The sequence below is a fragment of the Salmo salar genome, chromosome 03 (assembly GCF_965601325.2).
Source record: "Salmo salar chromosome 03, fSalSal1, whole genome shotgun sequence".
Classification (NCBI taxonomy): Eukaryota; Metazoa; Chordata; class Actinopteri; order Salmoniformes; family Salmonidae; genus Salmo; species Salmo salar.
Window position 1 is genome coordinate 83,454,784 of NC_138293.1, and position 19,216 is coordinate 83,473,999.

General features: G+C 45.0%; 2 protein-coding genes and 1 non-coding gene across 4 annotated transcripts in view; 2 read left to right on the top strand and 1 right to left on the bottom strand.

The window, feature by feature from the left end:
* Positions 1 to 327: 327 nt before the first annotated feature.
* On the top strand, positions 328 to 9,649 carry rpl3l (ribosomal protein L3-like). Of its 2 annotated transcripts, XM_014185032.3 has the most exons (11): positions 328 to 367; positions 1,370 to 1,601; positions 3,736 to 3,928; positions 4,293 to 4,461; positions 4,725 to 4,860; positions 5,828 to 6,014; positions 6,497 to 6,657; positions 6,967 to 7,068; positions 8,007 to 8,102; positions 8,305 to 8,424; positions 9,503 to 9,649. In XM_014185032.3, exons 2-11 carry the CDS (start codon positions 1,599 to 1,601, stop codon positions 9,563 to 9,565), a joined length of 1,230 nt encoding a protein of 409 aa, XP_014040507.1. In that variant the 5' UTR covers positions 328 to 367; positions 1,370 to 1,598; the 3' UTR covers positions 9,566 to 9,649.
* Positions 9,034 to 9,159, top strand: LOC123741932 (small nucleolar RNA SNORA71). The gene has a single exon (XR_006769456.2). It is a non-coding gene; the product is annotated as a small nucleolar RNA SNORA71 (small nucleolar RNA).
* A 445-nt stretch (positions 9,650 to 10,094) lies between the features above and the next one.
* The window catches only part of LOC106606612 (testis-expressed protein 2), a 38,604-nt gene continuing 29,482 nt past the window's right edge, over positions 10,095 to 19,216 (bottom strand). The window contains exons 3-12 of the mRNA XM_082973131.1: positions 16,511 to 16,715; positions 16,091 to 16,180; positions 15,552 to 15,742; positions 14,780 to 14,941; positions 13,857 to 13,956; positions 13,070 to 13,211; positions 12,633 to 12,782; positions 12,147 to 12,356; positions 11,802 to 11,922; positions 10,095 to 11,408 (exon numbers count right to left, since the gene is read on the bottom strand). Of these exons, the coding sequence (XP_082829257.1) occupies positions 11,265 to 11,408; positions 11,802 to 11,922; positions 12,147 to 12,356; positions 12,633 to 12,782; positions 13,070 to 13,211; positions 13,857 to 13,956; positions 14,780 to 14,941; positions 15,552 to 15,742; positions 16,091 to 16,180; positions 16,511 to 16,715 (1,515 nt within the window). The 3' untranslated portion in view covers positions 10,095 to 11,264. The remainder of the gene's footprint in view (positions 11,409 to 11,801; positions 11,923 to 12,146; positions 12,357 to 12,632; positions 12,783 to 13,069; positions 13,212 to 13,856; positions 13,957 to 14,779; positions 14,942 to 15,551; positions 15,743 to 16,090; positions 16,181 to 16,510; positions 16,716 to 19,216) is intronic.

Genomic DNA, 19,216 nt, shown 5'->3' on the forward strand with positions numbered 1-19,216 from the left:
TTTTATATACACCCTTTATCTCGAATATTGCATTTACATTTCTTTCATTTTTCAAGCAGAGGTCGAAGGTAAAAGTTCAGCGCAGAGAAAATGTGTGGTCAGAGATGAAGAGGCGACCCTGAACCCAAATATGTCCAAAACAAGACCAATGCGTTTCTATGGGTTTGTTTTAGACCTTAGCTTGGCGCCTGCCTTCCCGCCGTTGGGATCTCGTCATTATATATTGATCTCTGGTGTGTTCTAATTTAATGAACTTCCAGTCCACAAGGTGGCATAAAACATCAAATTACCCCCCAAAAGTCCAGAAAGTCGTCAGTGTGCGCAAATCTAGTTGAGGGTGGCGAGCGGAAGAGGATCAGTTGTTACAGTAAGTTGTATTAATGATAAGCGTTACGATTATCAAATGGAGGTATTACCCTCGACTAGGTCAGGTAGTTAGCTATCTATCTATCTATATATCTATCTAAAGTAGTAAAGAGTTCGACTAAAACAATGAAAATGCCATGAGAACGCTGCGCATGTGCCACGTGGGGGGTGATCATTTTAGCTAGATCCAGAATCTCCTCGTTGCCGCCAATCCAAATTAGCCTACATTAAGGCTGTTTTTGTGTATTTGACACTCATGTTGGGGTAAAAATTGGAGTAATACTTGTATGGATGTCAACCGCAATGCTTGTTCATGTCATCGTCACCAAACAAACTATTTCTATATGACTAACGTTCGCTATGCTACCAGTTTCTAAGAACTAGAGTTAGCATTTAGCCGAATTATTTTCTAACCCAGAGAAGGGGAACTTTTTAAATAGTATGCAGCGAAAACAGTCAAGTATATCCAACCCGGATTTTAGTTACCACCTTGTGGTCCTGTTGGAACACACAAATTATGACGGATTTGACCAATATCCACGTTGGATAAGATTTTGAGTTGGGGCCAATGAACGTGTCCTTTGTTCTATCCCACACGTTTTGCGTTCCATTGGTCTATTTACTGCATGTAGCTAGCTCGTTCGTTAGCTATTTTGTATTGTACTGTACCGTGACACGAAGTTCTGTCTCAAAGTTGGTAAATAGTTGGCAGTAAAACAATTGCATTATGAAGTCATTTAGCGGTTTGAATAGCTATTATTATCCTTGGGTGTATTCATATTTTTGCTCTTTTTAACTTAAAAAAAATCCTGTGTTTTGCGCTGGGGAAATATGTCATGTTTATTAGCTCGTGAAAGTGTCTAATAAATACCCTTGAACCTTGTCATGCATTCAATCTTCATAAGAAGAGCCTTTTATAAGCCTACATATAATACGTCGTCCACCCAAACATGTTATGAATTGGTACAGTAGATAAACAGTAGATGTCTCTCTCTCCCCACAGATGTCTGCAGCCAGTTGTCTGGGCACCCCACCACATGACCCACCACCAGAGGAGGCCCACCATGGGCCAGTGCTGGCAGCCCTGGTCTTGTTTGAAAATGAATACGGCTCCTTAACTGGGCCAGCCACCAAATTAGAACCCTTGCACAGAGTAACATCTTGAGTATGACTCTGACATCAGCACTTGTTCCTATCTCTTTCTGTCCCTTGCCTGGACGGCACACACAGACATGGTCAGTGCTCCTGCTGTCTTTTCTATATTTCTAACCTTGAAGGGCACCTTGGGGTCTACTAACTTTGGTCAGGGGCTCTGTGTGTTTGTTTATGTGTGTATGGTTTGATTTTAAGTTTATCTGGTGTGTTTTGTTGGATATTAAGACAACTTGTTGAACACGTTGCATGCTCCCTGTTCTTTCTCAGTATGCCATGTGCAAGAGGGCAATGGCGTTGTGCTTTTTGCACATGGTCTCAACGTCGGTAATATCCTCATTTCTTTGGACTTTGGCTGATGTTTCTCGGCTACCTCAGAATCATCTGCCGTCAAGATGACTTTTTAGAGCGGTTTTCTTTATTTGAGTTTCTCAAATATTAATTTGTAATGAATGCTGTATAGGAAATATTTCCCATTAGTTGTGCTACTAACTTGGTTTGTATAATGAAGGATTTGTTTCATGTGGAAAGAAATTAATCTTTTGACCTTGATGCAACACCTTTTTCCCAGGTTTTCTTCTGTTCTGTCATTCAAATCTCCGACATGCATAGAAATGTACAACGCTTGCATTATTGGTCCATTTGCAAGAATATTCTTAATTTTTTAGCTGTCACAGAAATGCAGTAGTCTGTTAAGTCAGCTTATGAAGGCATATTTCTAGTGTGGATATGTTGATCCCTGTAAAATCAATTTTCCACTGTTACTCTACATGTGTTCTGATGGCTAATGAATCTTGATCGTCACTAAATTTCCCAAGACCATCTCTTTGCCTGTATTAGTCAGTGTATCGGCTGTTCAGCACACGGACACTTGTCTTGAGCAACCGTTACTTAAGCTCCGAGGCCGACAGGGCACACAACATGGCCATTCATTCTCAGAATGCAGCCGTTAGGCCTCTTCCTGACACCTGTTCTTGGCACCGAGCTAAACTGGACAAGACGTCCGTCATAAACACGTAGGATGTGTGGGTTACTGACGGTACAAATGGGGAGGAGAAGGTTCTGGTTTTACAACTTGGTCCCCGAGCTTTTCATATTATTCTGTTCGTAAATCCGAGACACTCCATGTAGTATGATATTTTACAGTTCATATGGTAGGTATTAATTTGTTGTCATCACACATTTCGTGTAATATGTTCCAAATTCATAAATGTTCTGAATTTGTAAAACCTATGATAGGTTACAAATTCTAGCTAGGTGGCTAAAGTTAGATAGGCAAGGGGTTAGGGTTAAAATATTAGGAATTGGGTTATATATTTTTTTATTTACAAAAAATTATTCCACCTTTTATTTAACCAGGTAAGCCAGTTGAGAACAAGTTCTTATTTACAACTGCGACCTGGCCAAGATAAAGCAAAGCAGTGCGACACAAATAACAACAGAGTTACACATGGAATAAACAAACATACAGTCAATAACACAATAGGAAAGTCTATATACAGTGTGTGCATATGAAGTAAGATTAGGGAGGTAAGGCAATAAATAGGTCATAGTGGCAAAATAATGACAATTTAGCAATTAAACACTGGAGTGATAGATGTGCAGAAGATGAATGTGCAAGTAGAAAGATGGGAGCAAAAAAAAGAATATAATATATATATCAATAGGGTTAAAGGGTTAGCTAACATGCTAAGTAGTTGCAGGGTAGTTAAAAAGTTGCTAATTAGTTGAAATGTAAAAGTAGTTCATGAGATTTACTCGCCACCTTTGGTTTGCAAGATGTTCGCGTTATACACCTAACCCGACCAACCACCCTACTTTCGTGTTTGCCTTAAGTAACCCTCTGTCTTATGTAATCATACCAAATGTATCATATTTGAGTGTCCCGGGTTTACATTTAATGTTACGTCTAGTCTGAGACCAGGCTGTGCTTTGTTTTCTATGTTATTGATAACAGTTATTAGTTTATATTGTACTTGTTTGCACTAATCCTTGTAGGTTATTATATTACTAGTCATAGTTCTGTTTAGAGCCAACATCTAGTAACCCATGTTTCATACTTCAGAGAAGGGTGATATGAATTCAACTGAAATGTAAAAAATAGACATCAAAATTAACTTTATCAAGGGTAAAGCACAGCAATAACTTGGGGTTTTAAAGCCCTTGAAGCATTATCAGAAGTTTATTGACGTGTACATCTGTTTCGCTCCCTCCCAGTCTCACCGTAAATTCCACGCGCCCCGCCATGGGCACATGGGCTTCCTGCCCTGCAAGCGCAGCAAGAAGCACCGGGGGAAGCCCCGCAGCTGGCCCCAGGACGACCCCAGCCAGCCCGTCCACCTCACCGCATTCATGGGCTACAAGGCCGGCATGACCCACATCCTGCGTGAGGTGCACCGCACTGGCCTGAGTATGTACAGTCTGCCTTACCACGTGTCATGGTGGGATGATGGAAGATTTGGCTAGAGCAATGTATATGTGAATCAGGAGTAAGAGCCATGAGAGAATTAGACCTGGTCCCAGATCTGTTTGTGCTGTTTTGACAAGGATCCCTGTGCAGACGCTCTAAGATGTTTTTAATTTCTGAATAATGGTGATGGAATCAAACCGCTGATGCCAGAGAGCCCAGCTCTGTTTTCAATCCTAGTCTTCTTCCTCTGTTCTGCTATGACGGTGATATGACACTTTGTCGTTCCTCCTGTAGGCTACACACAGGCCATTTGTCTTTATCATTTTTGTGGGAACTGACCCATCTCTCCTCTCCCTCCCAACAGAGCAAGCCAAACGTGAGTCTGTGGAGGCTGTCACTATCATCGAGACTCCGCCTGTGATGGTGGTGGGGGTTGTTGGGTACATCGACACAGTCCGTGGCCTGAGGTCCTTCAAGACCATCTTCGCCGAGCACCTCAGTGACGAGTGCAAGCGCAGATTCTACAAAAGCTGGTGGGTGGCAATGAGCGTCTGGTGTGTGTGTGTGGTGTGTGTGTGTGTGTGTGTGTGTGTGTGTGTGTGTGTGTGTGTGTGTGTGTGTGTGTCACATTGAAGTATGGAGACGTGACTGACCTCTGTGCAGATGATGTTTGATGTTTTAATTTCTGAATAATAGTGTTGAAATCAAACCGCTGATGCCAGAGAAGGGGAGGAGGAAGTAACACATGATCAAGAGATTATTTTTCAATCTCTACCCTGTATGTAAACTCTTCCAGGTACAAGAGCAAGAAGAAGGCGTTCACCAAGTATGCCAAGAAGTGGACAGACGAGAGTGGCAAGAAGCAGCTGGAGAAGGACTTTAATAACATGAAGAAATACTGCACATCCATCCGGGTTCTCATCCACACTCAGGTACATACAACCCTCTTATCAATCATGTGATCCAACCGAAATCCTCCACTCCTATCCTCTAAGTTTCTATTGGCTTGTGCTGATTAAGTGACAGCTGGTGGTATCCCCCGTCTCCACCCCAAGGACCTCCCTTCGGAACGGGCACGGCTGTCTGAGTTACAGCCTACCCAGCTCCTACCAATCACATTGCAACTGAAAGGGGGGGAAAAACCTTCCCTAATCTCAAGGCCCCCGTTGCGAACAAATGTCTTCTCTCTCTCTCTCGCACGCACACATGCAGAGGAGTACTAGAGTATGGAGTTTCAAATGACAGTTTAAAAATACTCCTGTGAGGAGCAGAACCTCGACTGTACTTCCCTTGAGGGAAGTTTGTGTTGGCAACAAACATTACTCAATGTTACTGAATGTATTCAGGGTATTGCGGTGTCTGTTTGTCGAAGCATGATTACTGTAAGATGTGGGGATAGAGCAATGTGTATGTGAATCATGTCTCCAGTCAGAGAATTGGCCTGGTTCCAGATCTGTTCTAGCGGTCTTGATAATTCCTATGGTCAGTGTCACATTTGGCAGATGTTTTTTCTCTTTCTGCAGATGATGTATGATGTTTTAATTTCTGAATAATAGTGAAGGAATCAAACCACTGATGCCAGAGAGAAAAACATGACCATATGAGTCAAGACTGGGGGGTGGATAGAGGATGCATTTTTGCAAATTGGTGGCAAGTAAATATTTTACAAAATTCAATGCGGCCTTCCGGATCTCGTTGTAGACCGACTGCGGCTCCCGGGGAAAAGTGAGTTTGACAACCCTGCCCTAGACGCTGATCTGGAGATTTCCCCCAATAATGGGTAGGATTGGGGAAAGGGAAGATCAGAGACTGAATTAGTCCGTGTGGAAGTGAAGGGAGCAGAGGCACTAAAGTTGTGTGTGAATCTTGCTGGCTTCTGTACATTTTATTATTCTCTAGATTCGCCTGCTGCCCCTCAAAGCTAAGAAGGCCCACATCATGGAGGTGCAGCTGAACGGTGGCACCATCTCTGAGAAGGTGGACTGGGTCAAGGAGAAGCTGGAGCAGCCCGTCCCTGTGTCCTCAGTCTTCTACCAGGACGAGATGATAGACGTCATCGGGGTCACCAAAGGTCACGGGATGAAAGGTAAGAGGTTTTGAGGTACTTGGTCGTCGGGGTAAAAGGGTCACCGTAGAAGATATTCCTAGGTCTCTCATCCATTTGTTCTGTCTTGCTGCCAAACGTGACAATGTCCTCTGTGCAGATTATGTATAATTTCTGGATAATAGTGAAGGAATCAAACCACTGATTTCAGAGAGAGGGAGGTTTTTGTTGTTGAGAATGACCATATGAGTTGTCACTCAGCCCGGGGATGAGTGTGAGAAATCTATATGGAAATGAATAACATGGCAGTACCATTGGTTATAATATCTCCATAGTTTAGACATGTCTCTAGATCTAACAGAGTGGCTCGAAGACCCAGAGTTTTTCTACTTGCTGATAATAATCTAATTAGTAAAAGATGTCAATGTCTGCTGACTGACGGTGTATTACTATTCAGATATTACATTATATTGGCTGGTCCTGTGGCATAACTCATTTCCTACTGATTTTCTATTGGTTGTCAGGTGTGACCAGTCGTTGGGGAGTGAAGAAACTGCCCAGGAAGACTCACAAGGGCCTGCGTAAGGTGGCCTGTATCGGAGCCTGGCACCCTTCCCGTGTGGGCTACACCATCGCCCGTGCCGGCCAGAAGGGCTACCACCACCGCACAGAGCTCAACAAGAAGGTCCGCAGCACCAGGGCTCTAGTTGAGATGGGCATATGAAATTCAGCATTTGACCAGATATTGTCATTTGACCAGGTCTTCCTTGAAAAATAGGTGTTTTGACCTCAAAAGGACTGACTACCTTGTAAAATTAGTTTTCTTCATACATTATACTTGGTTAATGAATGATCTGTGTGAATGTTTGAGTTGTGTATTGAACTGGGACTAGTTTGTGTTCTGTTGACTGTAATTACGTGGAGGTTCATACTGCTTAGACTGAGGGTGGTTCACCACCATCATGCTGTTTCAGTGTTTTATTCTTGTCTACAGATCTACCGTATTGGCAAAGGGATCCATGTCCAGGATGGCAAAGTGATCAAGAACAACGCTTCCACTAACTACGACACCACCCAGAAGACTATCACCCCCATGGTAATATAATATCATCACTATAACGTCCTAATAATGTTATTGACCTGGTTCTGAGCCTGGGAATGATGTGATATAACATGGCAACCATTCTAATTCTTACTATTGGTTCAAACTTCTTTGGGATCGGTGTCCCGTCCACAGGACGGTTGAGCTAACATAGGCTAATGCGATTAGCATGAGGTTGTAAGTAACAACATTTCCCAGGACATGGACACATCTTATATGGGTAGAAAGCTTAAATTCTTGTTAATCTAACTGCACTGTCCAATTTACAGTAGCTATTACAGTGAAATGATACTATGCTATTGTTTGAGGAGAGTGCTCAGTTTTGAACTTAGTTATTAATAAACAAATTAGGCACATTTGGGCAGTCTTGATACATTTTTAACTTAAATCCAATGGTTCAATGGATCAGTTTAAAACTTTGCAAATACACTGCTGCCATCTAGTGGGCAAAATCTAAATTTCACCTCGGCTGGAATAATACATTATGGCCTTTCTCTTGCATACAAAATAATGTTTGGGCTTTTTCTTTGTCTTTTACCAGATCTGTTGTGTTATATTCTCTTACGTTCCTTTCACATTTCCACAGTGTTTCCTTTCAAATGGTACCAATAATATTCATATCCTTGCTTCAGGTCCTGAGCTACAGGCAGTTAGATTTATGTATGTCATTTTAGGTGAAAATTGGGGGGGAAAGGGGCAGGTCCTTAGGAGGTTTTAATGATGTGATGCATCCTCTGCTTTTGATCACCAGCTTTGTCTGATGTCACATTGTAAAGCCAAACGTAGAGGCCTGACATGCGAGATGGGTATATGGCTGACATGGCCAGTATATGCACTATAATGGAGTATGTATTGCAGGTTGTGGCTATTAATGTGGTGTACTATTCGTTTAATCTGTATAATTATTCATCCATCCTGTTGTCTGTCTGTAGGGAGGGTTCCCCCACTATGGTGACGTGAAAAATGACTTCTTGATGCTGAAGGGCTGTGTGATCGGCTGCAGGAAACGTGTCCTCACCCTGAGAAAGGTACAGTGCCCATGTGTTAGTGACAACTACCTCTGTGCAGATGATGTATGATGTTTTAATTTCTGAATAATAGTGAAGGAATCAAACCACTGATGCCGGAGAGGAAAACATGACCATAGGAGTTGGGGATGCTAAAGCATGGGATATATTTGACTGTGTGTTTAACTCTTAACGTGTGTGTGGTCATGTGCTTCTCTCACAGTCCATGCTGGTGCACACATCACGCAAGTCCAAGGAGACCATTGACCTCAAGTTCATCGACACCACATCCAAGTTTGGCTACGGCCACTTCCAGACCCCCCAGGAGAAGAGGGCCTTCATGGTGGGTACCGGCTGGGTTTGGGCCTGGGTGTAAGGCCTCGCTGTCTGTGGATGGGTGTGGGAGTGAGCTGAATCATTGTGGAGGGGAGTGGGACTGACGGACCATGTTAGTGATGGAGGGAGGAGTGGGACTGACGGACCGTGTTAGTGATGGAGGGAGGAGTGGGACTGACGGACCGTGTTAGTGATGGAGGGAGGAGCGGGACTGACGGACCGTGTTAGTGATGGAGGGAGGAGTGGGACTGACGGACCGTGTTAGTGATGGAGGGAGGAGCGGGACTGACGGACCGTGTTAGTGATGGAGGGAGGAGCGGGACTGACGGACCGTGTTAGTGATGGAGGGAGGAGTGGGACTGACGGACAGTGTTAGTGATGGAGCGGGACTGACGGACAGTGTTAGTGATGGAGGGAGGAGCGGGACTGACGGACAGTGTTAGTGATGGAGGGAGGAGCGGGACTGACGGACAGTCTTAGTGATGGAGGGAGGAGCGGGACTGACGGACAGTTAGTGACGGAGGAGTATAGGTAAGTGAAGGGAAAGGCTATAGGTTTATGTAGGGACAGCGTAGGTTGGGGTGAAGGCACTGAAGCGTTTGTGTTAAGGCGGACACCCTGTATCGAAAGTGACTATGGCATGACTGTTGTCTCAGTCATTGATAGTACAGGAATAGTGATGAAAGATTTTCCCGTGTTTGTTGGAATACCTGTTCCTGTCAAACCCTGTATCTTTCGAACATCTTCCACGTCTACAACAATCAATACTTTTAACGTGTAAAAAAAAGTTTTATTTTGCTTAAACCCATGGTTTGATCTAATGCTATGACAATTGTGAAATTGGATGTGTATTAGCTGGATTCTGGATAGTGCTCAGGAAAAAAAGGTTAAGGAATGAGGTGGAGTGGTGCTCTCCCTTCTGCGTTCCAACTGGCACCCATAGGGCGCTGGTCAAAAGTAGTGCACTATAGAGGGTAACATCCCAAATGGCACCCTATATCTCAGCTGACATGACGCATGTCTGGGTGCACCTGTTGCTTTAATACTGGACTTCTGTTGACCCTGCTGTGACTTTTGACCTACAGGGCCCACTGAAGAAGGACGTGCTGAAGAAACTGCCCGCCGAACCGTTGCCAGAGGAGGCTTAGAAGTGATGGTGGTCCACCGTTAACTAGCTCAACAGAGAAACAAATTCTTATAGTAACAGTCTTCTAATAAAACAGTCTTATTTATCCAGGCAGTGTTTGGCTATTCTTTTCAAATAAGCTTCAGCTTAGTTTAGACTAGGCATATGTCCCAAATGGCACCCTATTCCCCATATAGTCTACTACTTTTGTTCAGGGTCCAAATGACACCCTATTTCCTGTATAAATGGACTGCCATTTGGGGGACCAATTTGGGTAAGTGACTAATGGTGGCACAGTGATGTATTGGTAAATAAAATTGGTGGCTAAACTGGTCGTGGGGAAAAAGGAGTACAATAAGTCCAGACAGGGAAAAAGTAACTCCCTATACTTTCAAAAAAATGATGGCTAAACAGAGTACTTGTGGCTTCCCTCCACTACACTACTGGTGGCACACGGTTCGAAGCGGAAGTCAAATTTTGGTTGGACCTTGTGTGCAATTGACCAATGAAGATACCTTAATCATGTATTTGTACTGTATTTTTATGAAGTTTTATTTTTACCACTAGTTCATCACAATATCTTGATAGCCTGTCCATTTATACATGCTTTAGTATCGGTTAGTTGATCAATGAAGAGGGGGTACGCTGTCCATAAATCCACGCAGAAAGCCATTTGATGACAAACGTTTTTAGAGAACCAATAATCTCCTAGGAATCTTCTCTGGGCTACAATCACTTTTAAAATAGGAATTGTTCAAGGAGTCCATTTGTCAGGCCAATAATACACCAATGTTCTGGCCTGCCCACTAGACAACATGAGTACAACGCTCACCTTCAAGAGTTGAGGACAAACTGATTCAGTATATCACAGCATAGTCATCGTACAGTGACAGTTCATACCAGTAATGCCCATATTCACTTTCCTTCAACTGAACATATCTACCTATTGCTGTTTTATTAAAAATGGCACCCTATTCCTTATGTAGTGCATTACCATAGCAGGGCCCTGGTCAAAAGCAGTGCACTATATAGCACAGGAGGTTGGTGGCACCTTAATTGCGGAGAATGGGCTCGTGTTAACGACTGGAGCGGAATGGGTGGAATGGTATCAAACATGGTTGCAACCTCCTGTGATATATTGTGCCAACTGGGACTCACTGTCTTCATTACGCAGGTTAGCGTATTTTGTTCTGGAGGCAGCTATGCAGAGTGGTCACTTGCTGGCACTGCCACAAAGTCATAAAATCTGATTTGAAAACCTATCCTTAAACCTAAACTTAAATTAAGACCAAAAAACACATTTTTGTGTATGAAATTTTACAATACAGCCAATTTAGAATTGTTTTATGTTCCATCTAGTGGAAATCGTTCAGTTCTACCCCACGGACAAGACTCATCCCAATAAACGTCAACCTGGTTCATTACAGGGCTATCGCAGGTCATTTCCCTATTGCAGAGTGCTGTCTAAGTTCAGTCTTCTAGATCAGTAGGGCCGGGCGCTATAACGGGCTCTGCGATTATACCAGTCCCTCTTGCTCCTCAGAGCATAGCCATGCCACTATCTCCTGCATGCCACTCTCCAGTCGTCATGCCACAGGCTTCGCTATGACCATCCCTCACAAGCTAGGACTGAACCAAGCTCTATGTTCAGAATCCACTGTGGATCCATGCCCACTGGTTTTCCATTTGTTTTCTTCTCCATCCACTGCCACTGTGAGGCGCTATTCAGACACATAGTACTGGGAGTCGTTGGAAGAGCGGCGTGAGGAGTGGGCTGGGGAATGCTGGGCTGCTGGAGGGTTGTCCAGCACGGAGGACATGAGTGGAAGATAGAGGTCGTCCATGTTGGGCATCACAAACTCCTTCTGCAGTGGACGCAAGAACAACAAGCAATGCTAAAGAAATATACATAGATAACAATACAGGAGTTGAAGTCCTAGCAACTTGCAGGATCAACATATGGTGTACCTTAACACTGGTATGGTACCAGATGGCTGGGATTGGATTTATAGTATTATACATTTGTGACAACTGAATTAGTCAAGATATGTATAGATATGAAAATAGCTGATGCAAACACTTCTGCACCTTACCTAGGAGTACAATAAGTCCAGACAGGAATCAAACAACCATTCTGTTGCTACAGTATCATCATGCTTGGACCTACGCTAACCCTGATCACAGCACTGTATCATGACGTCAGTCTCGTGCATGATGTCATGTTGAGGCACCACCTCACAGGTGGAGGACAGACTGACCTGAAACTCTCGACTCAGCTTCTTCTCGATCCACTCTGTGACGTGTGTGAAGGTGACCTCCCTCTCCCCTAGCATGGGACGCACACGCAGGTCCAGCCTGGGAGCCACGCGGAAACTGTACCTGTGGGGGGAGACAGAGGGAGAGTCAGGGAGAGAGAAAAGGAAGACGGAGAAGTCAGGGAAGTCAGGGAGACAAAAATAAAGACAGAAAGAAAGACCTGATTGAGACTTAAACAAAAACAAGAGTCAATGTACTTTTCAGTTCAGTGTATCTATAGAATGATATAAAACCATAGAACTAGAATGATTCTATTCATATGGTTAAAGCTAGCAGGTTTGCAGTACCATATCCTGTCAGTAGGGGGAGGTGGAATGTTGACAGCCAGAGTCCCTGAGAGTTCTAGAACTTCCACAGTGAGCATCAGTGGCATGTTGGAGACCTCAGCGATCTTCTTCTTGATGTACTCGTTCTCCGTGGCCTTCTGGAAGTACTTGGACGAGGCGATCTTGTCCACGAACCTCAGGAACCGTCTGCCGGTGCTCCCACCACTCCCACTGAGAGGAGTCATGAAATGCAGCTCAATAAAAACACTCTTTCAAAAACACTTAGAAACGTAAAAAAACGCTCAACCGCGGAACTCACTTTAAAGTGAGACCAACAGTCTCATCAGTGAACAAAACAGTACAAGGGTTAACAACTTGTCATTAAAGAATGTAAAAAAATAGAAGTTATGACCTGTGTCCCAAATGGCGCATTATTCCTTCTATAGTGCACTACTTCTGACCAGGCCCATAGGGAATAGGGTGCTGTTTGGGACACTATCAATTTACCCATCAGTCGCTGGTGGTGGTGGCATGCCTGTGCTCTTATCTCCCAGAGTTCCCTGGGGTTCAGTGGGCGGCACCTCCTCCTCATCAGACGAGCCGGCACTGGAGGACTCCTCATCACTGTCAGCTAATACACACAGCCTGGGCTTGGAGCTGAGACACATACAAAATACTGCATTTGGATCCAAATGATTGTGAGTCATCATGAGTCATGGTACAACTTCTATCTTCGTTATAATCAGGGTTACAAAACTGTCTTCTTTATACAGACAACATACACACACACACACACACACACACACACACACACACACACACACACACACACACACACACACACACACACACACACACACACTGTTTTGGCTCATGCTGTGTGTGTGTGTATCTTAGATGCAGGCTGATCTGTGGTGTACGAGGACATGGGGATCAGGTCTTACCCTACTTGGCTGGTCTCTGAGATGTCTCTGTCAGCCTCCACCCCAATGGACTTCTCCTTCCCCAGTTTACACAGGTTCAACTTCGTCTCCAGGGTCATCTGTAGGCAGCCTGTATATACCACCTCCATCTCCAACCACAGGCCTGGGGGGGAGGGGTAGAGAGAGAGAGGTCTTTATGAAGGTGATACAGAAGCGAGCGAGAGATTTGTGCATGCAGTCAGGCACACACACACACACACACACACACACACACACACACACACACACACACACACACACACACACACACACACACACACACACACACACACACACACACACACACACACACACACACACACATATTTTGGATCGAATCAGGATTTCCTATTTAAGACAACCATTATTGTTGTCATGTTATCATAAAGGGAAAGGGAGGGGGCAGATGTAGTATTGTCATTCTGTGTCATATGGCAAATTGAGACTAATGACAATAGTAGCCTGATGGGAAGTAGCATTAGCTTGTTATTGTGTGTGTAGGTAGATCAATGTTAAGTGGATTGCTAATCCTGCGGAGGAAGACAATAGGAAGGAGCTTTAGGATAAGTGGCACCCTATTCCCTTTATAGTGACAGACCTGGTCAAAAGTAGTGAACTCTAAAGGGAATAGGGTGTCATTTGGGACTCGGCCTTGGAGTAGGACACAAATGGGATCAAGTCAGCACTGGGTCTGGTCTGAGAAAGTAATGTGTGTGTGTGCGCTGGATGTCAATCTGAGCAGGGGAAAGATACAGATGCACACACACACCTCTGTGGTCCAGTGAGGGTTTGGAGATGCTGAGCGCCTGAGGTATGCAGGTACCCATGTCCAGATCAGCCAACTTCAGTTCATTCACAATGTACGGCAACTGTAGGAGAACATACAATAATGGTGTTCAGAAAATGGATGACATGTGCGTGTGTGTGTGTGTGTGTGTGGTGTGTGTGTGTGTGTGTGTGTGTGTGTGTGTGTGTGTGTGTGTGTGTGTGTGTGTGTGTGTGTGTGTGTGTGTGTGTGTGTGGTGGGGAGTGTGTGTGCAGGTGTGTGTGTACATGCATGCATGTGTGAGCGTGCAAGTGTGAGTGTGTGCGATCAGGAGAAAAGTGAGTGATGGGGAGCTGCAGCACATGACAGCCCATGATAGAGGGAGCTGACAAGGCATTAACCCTCCTCCTCCTCTCCTCTCCTCCCCCTTTCCACTGTCCAATGTTGATGGCCTGCTGCCCGCATCTGACCTCGTGCTCAACAGTATGACTGATGTATAAGTAACAAGCACAGAGCAGTGCCCCAGTACCTTAGAACCCTAGTGCCCCAGTACCTTAGAACCCTAGTGCCCCAGTGCCCCAGTACCCAGTGCCCCAGTACCCAGTGCACCAGTACCCCAGTACCCCAGCGCCCCAGTACCCCAGTACCCCAGTGAGAGGATCATGCACTGAAGTTGGATTCTATAGGACTTACCATGTAGTGCAGAGATATGGAGGATGTTGATATTATTTTCTTTACATACAGACATTTCCTCCATCTGTCCATTCATCCATCCACCCACCTACCTACCTACCCACCCACCCACCCACTGACCCACGAACCCATTCATCCATCCATCCATCCATCCATCCACCAACACTCCCACCCACCCACCTACTCATCAATTCATACACCCACCAACCCCCATCCCCAACTCCCAGACTCACCCTGATCTTACTCAGCTTCTTCTGGATCTTGTGGGCCACCAGGTCCACCCAGTACTTCTCCCGGAGGAAGTCCCAGAAGATCCTCCCCACCAGGGCATTGACCCAGGCCGGTTGGCCCTCTGCTGGACAGCCCCCCTCTGCTGATGCCTCCTCACTGGGGAACTGGATAGAGGAGAGAACAGAACAGAGCCGGATTACAAAAACAATTTGCAGTAGGCGTGTTGATCTAGGATCAGGCCCCATTTCACTACTACCTACTCTACAACAGATGCTCACCACACAGGACATCAGATCAGAACACACAGCCAAGCCAGGGTCATATTCCTTAGCGCAGACCGTAGCAAACAAGCCACAACAAATCGGTCAAATTCAGTTAGGTCCCTCCCCGTTTTGGTTGTTTGCTTCCGCTGGGTGCCCAATGAATACGACACAGCCAGGTACACTGCTCCTATTAATATCCCAGCCAGGTGATATCTGATCCATTTGGTCCACTCAGCATGTATACAGCATCTAGCTGAGTCAGTCAGTATCTATCCTCCTCTCTCCAAGGCCAAAGACTGACTGGACTGTAACTGTGGCTGTATTGATGTACTCTAATCAGTGTGAGTTATGTTAAGGATTCGAACGATGGTTAAGGGTTCAGAGGTTAAGAACCCAAAATGGTGAGCTGATTCGCAGATACTGTATGTAGTGTAGTACTTTTGACCAGAGCTGTATGGGGAAGAATAAAGTCTTCGTATTGAAACACCATTGAACCACCAATGTAGCGTACCTTCTTCCTGGCTGTGGGGCTTCCCTGGTCGCTGTGGCAGGGGCTGGGGCTGGGGCTGGGGCTGGGACTGCTACCCTCTAAGCCAATGAGGCGGCTCATGTAGGAGCCGTAGTCCACCAGGTCACGCAGGCCAATCAGAGGGGGAATGTTCTCCGTACTGTCCATACTGGAGCTCCCACTGCATAACACCTCTGGGGAAGAGAGAGATGGAGAGATGGAGAGAGAGAAAGAAAGAGAGAGAGAAGGAAGGAAGGAAGTGGGGAGAGATGGAGGAGGATAGAGCGAGGGAGAAAGTAAAGAAAACAGGCGGACAGGTCAAGTGGCAGAGGGGGTAAGGAACAGGGGAGGAAGGTGGTTAAAATAGCATTACACTCAATTCAATACTAATTATATATGGAAAAATTACAAACCACAGATTCCTGTCCAGGGTGTGCACACTATTCCCCATGTAGTGCACTACATTTGACCAGGGCCCACAGGGATAGGGTGCCATTTGGATGTAACCTACCATGTCAGTAGGGGGCAGCACGGTTTCTTACCAGACTTGGACATGTCTCTGATTGGGCTGCTCTTGAACTCTGACCTCGAGGCTAACAGGAAGTGCTGGAACCAATCCTCCTTCTCTCTTCCTGTACGACCAAAGAGGTAGAGAGTGTCTGGGAGGCCCTGTGTCTGTGTGTCTGGGAGTGTCTGCTTGTCTGTCCTCTCCTCCTCCTCTTGCCCCTCTTCCACTCTCTCCTCCTCCTCTCTCCCCACCTCTCCCTCGGCCAGTATGATACAGATAGGGTACTTCTTATTCCAAACTCTCTTCCGTGCCAAGGCAGCAGGCAACAGGGAGACCTGGTTTGATATAAACAAGAAATAATGAACAACTTACCATAACAAAGCCTTTATAAACCCTTTATAAAGCCTAGATGCTTCAGAAATCCTTAAGCAAATGTCATACTATATGGACACACTGGCCTTGCAGTTGGCCAGCTGGTAACAGCGTGAGCGCAGGAACACGGCTTCATGGGGCAGTTCGTCGAAGGCTGCCCGTCGGGTGATGTTGGTGCGGGGGTAGGCCAGGCGTAGGCGGCTGCCCTCCAGGGTGGCATACACAGAGTGGGTGAGCGACGGGTGGTATGTCTCCGGGTCGTACACGGGCATCTCGTTCATCCAGCCCTAGAATGCATGGAGGATGTATAGTACAGGTTTGGGTTGTGTCTGGAATGGCACCCTATTCCCTATATAGTGCACTCCTTTTGACCAGGGCCCATAGGGGCTTAGCGTGAACAACAGCATTTCACCCAACACTTTCCCTAAGAGGAAAAATGGGGTTTCCGTGCTCCAACAGCAGGAGAAGAGGTGGACTCCATAAGAGGTAGAGGCACGACACTCTTTATTTTATCGAATACTTGTAAATAAGGTATTTCTGTTTTTTAGTTTTAATACATTTGCAAATATTTATAAAAAACTGTTTTTTCTTTGTCATTATGGAGTATTGTGTGTAGATTGATGAGGACATTGTTTTATTTAATCAATTTTAGAATAAGGCGGTAACTTAACAACATTTTTAAAAAGTCAAGGGGTCTGAATACTTTCCGAATGCACTGTATCTATCACAGGAGACTGGCTCTATACATGTCTCATCTATCACAGGAGACTGGCTCTATACATGTCTCATCTACCACAGGAGACTGGCTCTATACATGTCTCATCTACCACAGGAGACTGGCTCTATACATGTCTCATCTATCACAGGAGACTGGCTCTATACATGTCTCATCTATCACAGGAGACTGGCTCTATACATGTCTCATCTATCACAGGAGACTGGCTCTATACATGTCTCATCTATCACAGGAGACTGGCTCTATACATGTCTCATCTATCACAGGAGACTGGCTCTATACATGTCTTATCTATCACAGGAGACTGGCTTTATACATGTCTCATCTATCACAGGAGACTGGCTCTATACATGTCTCATCTATCACAGGAGACTGGCTCTATACATGTCTCATCTATCACAGGAGACTGGCTCTATACATGTCTTATCTACCACAGGAGACTGGCTCTATACATCTCTCATCTATCACAGGAGACTGGCTCTATACATGTCTTATCTATCACAGGAGACTGGCTCTATACATGTCTCATCTATCACAGGAGACTGTCTCTATACATGTCTCATCTATCACAGGAGACTGTCTCTATACATGTCTCATCTATCACAGGAGACTGGCTCTATACATGTCTCATCTATCACAAGAGACTGGCTCTATACATGTCTCATCTATCACAGGAGACTGGCTCTATACATGTCTCATCTATCACAGGAGACTGGCTCTATACATGTCTCATCTACCACAGGAGACTGGCTCTATACATGTCTCATCTACCACAGGAGACTGGCTCTATACATGTCTCATCTACCACAGGAGACTGGCTCTATACATGTCTCATCTATCACAGGAGACTGGCTCTATATATGTCTCATCTACCACAGGAGACTGGCTCTATACATGTCTCATCTATCACAGGAGACTGGCTCTATACATGTCTCATCTATCACAGGAGACTGGCTCTATACATGTCTCATCTATCACAGGAGACTGGCTCTATACATGTCTCATCTACCACAGGAGACTGGCTCTATACATGTCTCATCTATCACAGGAGACTGGCTCTATACATGTCTCATCTATCACAAGAGACTGGCTCTATACATGTCTCATCTATCACAGGAGACTGGCTCTATACATGTCTCATCTATCACAGGAGACTGGCTCTATACATGTCTTATCTATCACAGGAGACTGGCTCTATACATGTCTCATCTATCACAGGAGACTGGCTCTGTACATGTCTCATCTATCACAGGAGACTGGCTTTATACATGTCTCATCTATCACAGGAGACTGTCTCTATACATGTCTCATCTATCACAGGAGACTGGCTCTATACATGTCTCATCTATCACAGGAGACTGGCTCTGTACATGTCTCATCTATCACAGGAGACTGGCTCTATACATGTCTCATCTATCACAGGAGACTGGCTCTGTACATGTCTCATCTATCACTGGAGACTGGCTCTAGCGCTCTGGGCTATTGCCTGGTGAGCTTTTTTTGTTTGTTAGTGTTTTTCTCTCACTCTAATAAACTCACCTTATTTTTACTTGCTTACATTGTGTTCACTTGGGCAGTCACAGCTGTTCATTGATGTTTACTTTTGCTATTGTTGTTTACAGTTGCTTACCATGAATTATCTCATAAAGGTGATATGTCATTGACATTTTTGTTGTTGTCAGATATTGTGGCAGTTAACTTTCACAGTCAGTAAATCTGTCTCAAATCTGTCTTCCTTCCCTGCTGTAATTGTTCTAGTATAACCCTTCCTAGTATTACCTGAATACTCATTGGTTATTGAGCGCCATGATTTACCTGTAGTCAAATCTGTGGCAGTGAAACCAGAGCTAGGGGCAGCTCTCTATTACCCCTTTACACTACTGAGCCAAGTGGAGCTGTACTGGACTGGCATGGTTACACCTCCATCAAAGTTGCTGCAACCACGCTAGAAAGAAAAATATGAAAATAAAATATTCAAGCCAGACCAGTACAGGTTGGGTCGGCCCTACAGTGTGAATCAGGTATGTTTCTGTTCCTCTGAGGCAGAACTCA

What these genes read in the sequence shown, in the direction of transcription:
- rpl3l (XM_014185032.3), top strand. An exon ending in GGTGCACCGCACTGGCCTGA is followed by an intron (nt 3,929 to 4,292) that starts GTATGTACAGTC and finishes CCCTCCCAACAG; the next exon opens with AGCAAGCCAAACGTGAGTCT. An exon ending in GTGTCCTCACCCTGAGAAAG is followed by an intron (nt 8,103 to 8,304) that starts GTACAGTGCCCA and finishes CTTCTCTCACAG; the next exon opens with TCCATGCTGGTGCACACATC.